General features: G+C 43.6%; 1 protein-coding gene across 1 annotated transcript; it reads right to left on the reverse strand.

The window, feature by feature from the left end:
- Nucleotides 1-704: 704 nt before the first annotated feature.
- Nucleotides 705-9,335, reverse strand: DSEL (dermatan sulfate epimerase like). Its single transcript, XM_060775000.2, has 2 exons — nucleotides 8,743-9,335; nucleotides 705-5,499 (listed from the first exon to the last, which is right to left on the reverse strand). Exon 2 carries the CDS (start codon nucleotides 4,575-4,577, stop codon nucleotides 915-917), a length of 3,663 nt encoding a protein of 1,220 aa, XP_060630983.2. The 5' UTR covers nucleotides 4,578-5,499; nucleotides 8,743-9,335; the 3' UTR covers nucleotides 705-914.
- Nucleotides 9,336-10,320: the final 985 nt, after the last annotated feature.

The raw sequence follows: 10,320 nt of genomic DNA on the forward strand, positions 1-10,320 counted from the left end.
ATTGAGATGCACCATGAAAACAGCAGTCCTTAACCAAGAGACAGAATGTGGTACTTTATTGTTATTTTTAAAAACTCAGGGCTGCTGTGATTTATCATTTACGTTGACATTTTTTAAAGAAACAATCAACAGTATGATTACAATAGGAAATATCCTCAAATAACGTTTCTTGGCCTTACTTCTTCATAGGTGGGTTAAACATATTAAGAAGTATTCTTTTTTCCATGTTAACTCCATTTTTGATGTCTTTGCTGAGGCTGGCCAAACTCAATATAAATATGTGTCTGTGTAGGCATGTGTTGATTGTCATTCACTAATCATAGGAAACATTTCTTAAAACACACAAACAAACAACAGAAACAAAGCTGGCTGGTTAGCTTGAGTTTACAGCTTCTTGGCTCCCTGGAGTGGTTAAAAGCAGACACAACAAACTCACAAATTCAGCCTATGGGACATACTTGCTGCCAAAAGTAAATTCTGTTTTAAAAAAATACTGACAGTTAACAGAAAACTAGGACTGAGCCCTGGCTCTTCCCATATGACTTCACACTTGCTACCAAATAACCAGCAGACATTTGTGACACTTAGCAACCCCACCCACCCACCACCAACACCCCGGATTCATACTGATAGCCTTGAAATGAAAGGCCCCTTATCCTATTACCAATCCCCTGAGGTCCCAGTGTCCATCTGGAAAAAGAATGTAAAGATTCACACAGCTTTATTCTCAAAGGCAGCAAAAGTAATTATGGGTTTTAGTTGGGAGAAGAAGGAAAACGTCTTACTAGACTAAATATCTCATTTCATTTAAAATAATCTCTCTGCGAGTATAACAGACTGTACAAGACATTTTACAAGAATAAACCAGATTCTTTGATTCTTATTTACAAATGCCTGGGGATCCTTAGTGCAAACTACTGCTGACCCGCAGCATCTAAATCAGTAAACTTTGGATATCCTAAGCGGTCCATTAGAGTGGAACAGATGTCCTCGATCAGCTTAATTTCCTCCCGAGGCATATCATGTTGCCAAGCATGGATGCTCGCGGGAGAGACCTCCCCTTCATAAGGAAGATAAAAAAGATTGGTGGATGTGGCAAATAATATTTGGTTTAAGCTTGCAGGAGACAGAGGGATGCCAAGAAAGGCATAGATGGCTTCAGCCACCTTATGGGGAAAGTTGACAATGTCTTCAAACTTGAGGAGGTGATAATTTGCTGGCAGCAAATCCCCGTTGAGCCTCAGGGCTGCTGCTGTATTTGCCAGCCACAAATGGGACATCACAGAGACAGCGTTTGAATTTGAATGGGAAAGTTCCTCCCTCAGTAGCTCATATTCAAGGGCATAGCCTGAATTTAAATGACACTTGTCACTCTGCTTTCCATCTGGTTTAAACAACCTAGCTAAACGCTGAGGAATCTTCCTCAAGGAGTAGAGGCTTGGCTGGCTTTTGTATAGTATTGAGTGGACCCATGCACGAGGGTCACGGACTACATAAAATGCTCTCAGCGAAGGGCCTATGATTTCTTGAAAGAAAGGCAGCTTTAATGTCCAGCTCCCACTGCTCAGACTAAGCACAGGGCGTGCATTGGGATAAAAAGCAAGGTGTCTCCTCAGATCTCTAATGTATTCAGCCTCTTTGTCTGAACTCCCTCTCAGTCGGGTTCTTTGTTCGGCTATAGATTCTCTCTTTCTAGGCCGCCTCTTTTTGTCTTTACTGGGGGAAGGATGCTGAGCCAACTTACTTCTGCTGGGTTCATGTAGATGGATATTTTGCAAATGCAGCTTAGTGTCTTTGACTAGAGAATGCAGCCAGCCCTGGAGGAGCCGAAAATGGCCACTTTGAACATCAGATACTTTCCATTCACAGGCATCAACAAATGAGTCAATCTCAAATTCAGTTTCCGGGACATCAAGGTACCCTGTAGGGATCCTAATATAGAGGAAGTCACTGCTGTTGAAGAACAGTTGCTTCAAGATTTCTGCACCTGAACTGGGGAGAGAAGTAATGACAATGTCTGGCAAAGTCACAGGGTGCCCTTGGTCCTTCTCTGCATTGCCTTCTGTACTTGCTATGTCACTACTCCATTTTGCACAGATTGGTTGAGTACAAGAGCTCCACACATCAATCAGTTCCACAAACCAGAGCAGAATTACCAAGATTAGGATCCAACGCAAAAGCTTGCCAAAGGAAATGTAAAACCTCCACTGGATGGCCAATATGACCAAACTAATCCCCAAAATCAGCCCTGCTATTATATTCACTTTAAATCCAAAAGGGAAAACAGTCTTGTTACTCAGTGCCTGCTTTTTAATTGCTTCTGTACCTAGGCCAAATCTTGTAACCTTTCCTTGGGTAGTTACTTTGGCATAGCCACCAAAACCTAAATAATTGAACCTTGTTCTCAGGTTTAGATAGTCTGTGACAACTGAGAAAACAGTTTCGGTATTGTTGACATTCAAAGATATCTGAAACCCTGCTTGAGCATCATCAACAAATCTACAGCTTGAGACGTTGACATAAGGCCCATAGAACACGTAGGCGATTCTCGCAGTAGTACTTTTTGCAGAAAAAGTGACATTTACAAATTGTGTCCACCTTTTTTTGAACTCAGCTGCCTGCTCTGCCTCTTGTATCCTAGCAACAGGACTGCTTCCATGATGGTCGAACCAAAACATTTTATAGTGAGCGTCCCAAACATCCATCATGGCTCCATTATATCTGTTCATAAATTTATAGGGGACATATTTAAAGTCAATGTCAAGGTTATGAAAAAAGGCACTGATGGAGTTGATGGGAGAGTCCACCTCCTTTTCCACATGGTCGACCACTAGCAGAGTCTGGTGATTCAACAGAAGTAATGAACGGTAGACACTTTTCAGTTTCATAGCTGAGGAATATGTGGATGCTGCCTCACCGCTCACAAACATCATGTCCTCATGCTGAGAGGATGTTATAATCTCACCAGCAGCATCTCCAACTTCATCCCCTGTCCACTTTAGCCACTGTGTGCACTCCCCAAGTTGACCCTCCCAAGGCTGATTGCACTGACTTGTTGGAGACGGTGCAAATACCAGGACATTATTCAGGTGGCTAAGTTTGGGGCCATAAAGGGCCTCAGAGACAAACACTTGCCCATTGGGAGCAAAGGTGAAAGAGTTCTGATCGGGGTGTTCATGCCCTGGGTTGAAACTTCGCCAGCCATCAATCCAGGAATACGGCTGAAAGTGGACTATGTCATAGACAGCACGGCCGCCCAGCTTTCCAGATTTAAAAGAAACAAAGGTATTTGTCTGTCCATACGGTAACCCTGCCCCATAGGTAACAACACCCCAGTTAGGGAACACATGCATTTTCGCACTGCCATAGTTGGGAGGTGGATGAGGTGTTAATCCTGGGTCATACCATAAGTACTCTGTGTGAAGCGTACTCCATCTTTGGGCAGTGGATGGTACCATAGGGCCATCTTTTGGGCGGTGCTTCCTAATTTGCTGTGCAAGCCAATTGCCTATGCCATTCTTCAGCACAAACCTGTCAAGGAAAACCAGCTGGCTTTCAGGTCCATAAAACCAATTGTAATTGGAATCAGCTATGCCCACGGTTCTTTGAAAGCCAGGCAAAAGGGTAGCATAATAAAACCAAAAGTGCATTTTGAGCCAGTGGTTTTCAAAATTGTTAATCCCAAAGTGGCGCTGTGCCAGAAAAATATACTGGGTGATGGATTTGGATGTGTAGCTCCCGTATGCTACACCTTCATCCAAAGAGCCATCAACAATATGGTTTAGCAAAAACATGGTTTTTTCCATCACATCCACTACTGTATGCTTCCAGATGTTTGCTTGGGCCTCTATGCCCCCTTCAGTTACCAAAGCCCCAATAAGCAATGCCACCATGTTAGTGGCTTGGTGGTTGTGAAGTAATTGCTTGCCCCAGGAACGGACTTTGGAATATTCATACATTTCCTCACTCACAGCCAAGATCTTGGCCAAGTAATTTTGCCTTCTGTCATCATCCAAGGAGGCATACAGAAAATCAAACGCCGTGGCAAAGCCTGTTAAGGAATGCCCAAGGGGAACCTCATCACCTGGGGCATTCTCTACCAGCCAGTCTTTGTATCCAGCCAACCTGTCCATATATTCCAAAACAAACTCAAAGGCAGCTTTATCTTCTGGACACAGGAGACAGTAAAATGCTAAGGGAGGCAAATTGTTTCCATAGATCTCATTCCACTTTGCAGCAAAATCGGCATGCTTGGGTGGAGGTAGGTAGTAGGATGGATTGGAGAGCATCACAGACACTGCACTCCTGATTGCTCTAAAGAGGTGGAGATGGCTGGTGTGAGATTTCTGCCTTAGTGCTGGGACTTCTTCAGCACTGAAATACAAGCTTGGATGAGGGACGGTTTTTTTCATCTTCTGATCAGCCTTGAAATCTTCCAGTCTCTGTTTCTCATACTGATCCACATCCTCTGTAAAAGTCACCCAATCTGAGTAATTACTCACCGACTCTTCAAAAGTGCAGACTGCCAACATTGCTAATGCTAAAAATAAGGAATGTCCTGTAAACAATAGAGCCATGATCCATTAGGCAGCTTTCTCCTTTCAGGCATAGACCACTCGGAGGAAAAAATGTTCAGATTTCAAACGTGGATCAAGGTACCAGTAGGAAAAATACACTTGAGGGTTTTTTATTTAAACTTGGAAAGGAAGGTTTTATGCTTTAAGGTACTTTTTAGCTGATGTGGTTTTTAGATGCAGTATTGAAAGAAAGCTGAAATGCAGATGCCCTGAGGAGACACCACGGAGACAAAATAAAATCAACAATACAGAAGGCTAAAGAGAATGTAACCTCTGACCAACTTCCACGTACTCCAGACTAACAAGCCAATTTCACGTCAAATGGATGTCTATTGAGCTGTGAAGTCAAGGGACAAAAAAAATCACATCCAGCATGTTATTTTGCTAATAAAGGACTTAATGTGTGTATGCTTGTGTGATTGTATAAGAGGAGGGAGAACCTTTAACATTCAGAAATTCCTGCTACTGGAGGGAAAACCTGATAACAACATATATAAAGAAAATGAAAAATGAAAAAGAATTTTCCAAAGAGGACATAAATTATAAAATCTATGTTGCCTTCCATCTGGTCCTCTCATGATGTACAAAAAAGGTTTGCGGTTTATTTTTTAAGAGGGCAGAGATTTTGCAAACTATCTCCATCTTGTGTTCCTGATAGCATCTTTCCAAAACTTGCTAAACTCCACTGGTGAACATTTCGTTCGCCTCGGTGATCCTGTAGGAGACTTGTAGCTTTAATGTATTCTTTCATTATCTTCATGTCCACATCCGTCTGAGAAAACAGCTCCCGTCCTGGCATTTCAATTAGCTCTATCTCTTCCTCAGAGAAACAAATCAGAAACCCAAAATGGGACACACAGCTCACTTTTTCCTCTGCTGATTGCTGTTTCTGGGATCTGTTCGCTTGGCATATTGTTCTTGTCTGTAGAACAAAATAAAAACCAACAGCAAAACATGCCATTAAAAACAGTGAGGTATTACAGTGATAACCAGCAACTTTATTTAAAGTCCACATAATTTAAGAGTACAGTTCAAGGGGGGGGGGGGGGGAGGGGTTGGAACAAAATGGGGCTTTGATTTTCTCAGTTAGAATTATTTCTCCCCAAATAATTTTCCCTCCTTCATTCCTCAAATTTCCAGCACAGAAAAAAGCAAATATTTTTCACATTTACAATTCTTTGCTATGTTCACATTCCTTCGATAAGTGCTGCCCTTATTCTTTGGATGCATTTCAAACTCAAGTGAAGTTTTAAGTTGGTGCAATACTAGAAATTTGAAAACAGAAGGGAAATTTCACTGGGGCAGAATGGGGAGAGGCCAGTGTCCACATTTTGCCCTCTGTGTAGCTACGCCTTTTATGCTATCAATTTGTTTCAATTTTTTAAATGGAATTAATCATTTTGAAGATTCTAGTAATATGCATTTATGTTGGCCTTCATCATGGAAATATTTCAGAAATGAGTGCTCTACTAAATGAAACCCTAGACTGTTCCATTATTTAAACTCCAGAAATTTAGTGTAACCATCTGCTGCCATGCTATGCAAGAATTATTTTGGGCACTCAAAATGCTAAACTAGCAAATGCAAAGAATAATTAGGAAATATGGGGCATGACAATCAGAATGACCATGGTGTATAATTTTTGGATCATGTGATTTTAATATTTATACTAGGATGTTTTTAATGCTTTTAATGTTTAAATGTTGTTTATGTCTTATGTTTAATGGTTTTAATGTATAGTCATATGTTAGTGTTTAGTTATTAAGATTTTTTCTGTCTATATGTATGTTGGCATTGAATTTTTGCCATCAGTATGTTGTAAACCGCCTTGAGTCCTCCCCTGGGGTGAAAAAGGAGGCATATAAATACAATAAATAAATAAATAAATAAATAATAAGCAAACAAATCACCAATGTGATCCTAGGCTGCATCAAAAGGAGTATAGTGTCTAGATCAAGGGAAGTATTGGTGCCCCTCAATTCTGCTTTGGTCAGACCTCATCTGGAATAACATCTGGATACCACAATTCAAGAAGGGAACTGACAAGTTGGAAAGGGAAGGACAACCAAAATGATCAAAGGTCTGAAAACCAAGCCCTATTAGAAATGGTTTAGGGAGTTGGGTAAGTTTAGCTTCAAGAAACAAAGACTGAGCGGGAACATGATAGGCATGCTTAAATATTTGAAAGGGTGTCAAAGCTGTGTTTACATATTCTAAATGGTGTCATAGTGAGGAGCGGGGAGCTTGATTTCAGTCACTCTGGAAACAAGGGCCCCTTCCACACAGTCCTATTTCATAGAATATCAAGGCAGAAAATCCCACAATATCTGCTTTGAACTGAGTTATCTGAGTCCGCATTCAGATAATCTGGGATTTTCTGCCTTGAAATTCTGGGATATAGGGATGTGTGGAAGGGCCCTGGAACAATGGATTTAAATTACAGGGAAAAATCCACCTAAACATTAGGAAGAGCTTCCTGATGGTAAGAGCTGTTCAATAGTGGAGCTTGTTGGAGTTTCTTCTCTGAAGGTTTTCAAGCTGGATTGTCATCTGTCAGGAATGCCTTGATTGTATTACCCTGCATGGTAGTAGTTTGGAGTGGATGTAATATTGAAGGCTTTCATGGCTGGAAACACTGGGTTGCTGTGAGTTTTCTGGGCACTGGGATGTATAGCTATGTTCCAGAAGCATTCTCTCCTAACGTTCCCCCAGGCAGTAAGCAGCCAGACCATGAAGCTGCAAGGTCATTAAATGCTAATGCAACATTCACACCTGCCTCAAACAGACAAGAGTTCTTTCTGCCACCCTGGACCTTCCACAAATATATAAACCCCACTTGCCTAGTTTCCAACAGATCTCACAATCTCCGAGGATGCCTGCCATAGATGCAGGTGAAACGTTTGGAGATAATGCTTCTGGAACATGAACATACAACCTGGAAAACTCATAGCAACTTTGGACTGGATGGCTCTTATGGTCTCTTAGAGCCCTTCCACACAGCCCTATATCCCAGAATATCAAGGCAGAAAATCCCACATTATCCGAGTATGGACTCAGATAACCCAGTTCAAAGCAGATATTGTGGGATTTTCTGCCTTGATGTTCTGGGATACAGGGCTGTGTGGAAGGGCCCTGAGTCCACACTGTCATATATACCAGTTCAAAGCAGAAAAGACTGATTCACAGAAGCACTTTGGTATGTTCAGATGTAGGGCCCTTCCACACAGCCCAATATCCCAGACTATCAAGGCAGGGAATCCCACATTATCTGAGTGTGGGCTCAGATAACCCAGTTCAAAGCAGATATTGTGGAATTTTCTGCCTTAATATTCTGGTATATAGGGCTGTGTGGAAGAAGCATAGTGTTGGAAGAGACCTTGTGGGCCATCCAATCCAACCCCCTTCCAAGAAACAGGAAAATTGCATTCAAAGCACCCTTCACAGATGGCCAACCAGCCTCTGCTTAAAAGACTCAAAAGAAGGAGCCTCCATCACACTTTGGGGCAGAGAGTTCCACTGTTGAACAGCTCTCACACGGCCCTTCCACACAGCCCTACATCCCAGAATAACAAGGCAGAAAATCCCACATTATCTGAGTGTGGATAAAGATAATCCAGTTCAAAGCTGTTATTGTGGGATTTTCTGTCTTGATATTCTGGGATATAGAACTGTGTGGAAGGGTTCACAGTCAGGGAGTTCTTCCTAATGTTCAGGTGGAATCTCCTTTCTTTCCAACTCTATAGTTTGATGATTCCATGAAAGTTTGAAAAGCAAACTTGTTATGGACCAGATTCATTGTGCTAGCTAGACCTTTCATTTTGCAGAGTTTCATAACATACAATGCAAGCGGGTCCTTACTTTTCCAAAACCCAGGAGTCTCTTACAACACCCTTTCCAATGCGTTTGACAGCAACCCATCAGGAAGGAAGGTCCCAGACCCAACCCCTCGGATTTAGAGTAATATCCGGCCGGTCGCTAGAGGGCGCTGTGGGCTAATGAGTCCACTGAAGCCTGTCTCTGGAGCAGAGAACTTCTTGAGACCAAGTTTTCTTTGCCAACAGCTGCAAAGATTTAACAGTCCTGCTCACCCCGAGAGCATTGCAAACATGCCCCAAATACACGTATTACACTTCCTGGAGGTTTCGTTTCCGACTCATCCCCTTACCTTGAGCAGCCTTGTCTCTGCCACAGAGTAGCCCATCAGTGCCAGTGTCTGTTTGTCACACTATTGGAACGATACAGAAAGTAGCTCCAATCGCTACATAGCAAGTTACTCGTTCCTCTTGATGTTCCTCGCTGAGTTGGGACAGGCATATCTGCTGCCTTGCCTTCCCCCAAAAGGGCTGCCTTTGAATCTGTTCCGCTTCTTTCCCCCAAAAGAATCTGGGGCGGAGAATCCCGCGGGCTTTCCAAAAAGGGAAGGAACAAGCCAGCGACATAGACGTGCCAGAGCAGAAGACGCTCAAAGGACGGCAGGGAGCAAGAAGAGCGGCGATCCAGGGCTGGTCAATCGGCGCTGGGTTCATCTCTCGGCAGGGAACTTGCCCTCCGCGCAGGGGTGCCGCCCCTCTTCGGGAGGCGGCCTGAAGCCATGCTGCGCCTTCCTTTCGAGTCTGGCCTCTGCCTCGCAAGATCGCTCCCTCCGCTGCCAGCAGGAACCAAGCATCCGGCGCAGAGAAGGCAGCCAAGAGCGCCTCGGCTCCAGCTCCGCTTTCCCCAGCCTGCCGTCCAGCCTGCTTTCTACTGAGCATGCGCACTGAGCCCCCCCTTCCCCTCCCCATCTTCGCACACACCCTTCCCTCAGCCGCTTGGAAGGCGCTTTAAACAACATAGGAAAGAAAGGCGCGGGAAAAGGGGAAAGGACAAGGCTTTGGCATCAAAGAGGGTACCACATGCCAGGGAGTCCACCTACACTGTGGAATTAATGCTGCAGTTCCACATCACTTGAACCGCCCTGGCTCAATGTCATGGAATCCTAGGCTGGATCTACCCTGCCCTGAGGCACCTTCCACACAGTTGAATAACATCCCACGTTATCTGCTTTGAAGTGGAATATATGGCAGGATGGACTCAGATAACCCAGTTCAAAGCAGATATTGGTAATAGTATGATAGCTGGGTCCGGAAGCTCTGATCTTTATGGAGACACTGCATCACTTCTTTGGAACGCTGTTTGTGCAAGAGAGACTTAGCTGATGTAAGCCAGGCCAGAGACAGATAATATAGAAGGAATGTAAGAGTTCTTTGATGGTGCAACCCTAACCCTTACCTGAACCATACTGTAAGCCAGAGGTTCCCAAACTTTGGACCTCTGGGGATTTTGGAATTCAACTCCCAGAATTCTTGACCATTGCACAAGCTGGCCGGGGCTTCTGGGAATTGAAGTCCAAAGCAACGGAAGAACCATAGTTGGAGGATCACTGCTGTAAGCCTTACCCTAACCTTTACCCAAACCCTAAACCTTATCCTAACCCTAAACCGTACCCTAACTATAACCTATAACCTTAACCCTTATCCTTACCCTGAACCATACCGTAATCCTAAACCTAACCCCTTACCCTAACCGAAACCCTAGCCCAAACCCTAAACCTTACCCTAACCCATACCCTTACCCGTACTGTAATCCTAAACCTAACCCTTTACCCTAACCCAAACCCTAACCCAAACCCTAAACCTTATCCTAACCCTAACCCTTATCCTTACCCTGACCCGTACCATAATCCTAAACCTAACCCCTTACCCTA

This window comes from Anolis sagrei, chromosome 4 (genome assembly GCF_037176765.1).
Source record: "Anolis sagrei isolate rAnoSag1 chromosome 4, rAnoSag1.mat, whole genome shotgun sequence".
Lineage (NCBI taxonomy): Eukaryota > Metazoa > Chordata > Lepidosauria > Squamata > Dactyloidae > Anolis > Anolis sagrei.

What these genes read in the sequence shown, in the direction of transcription:
- DSEL (XM_060775000.2), bottom strand. Translation starts at nt 4,577, where the DNA reads ATGGCTCTATTGTTTACAGGACATTCCTTATTTTTAGCATTAGCAATG.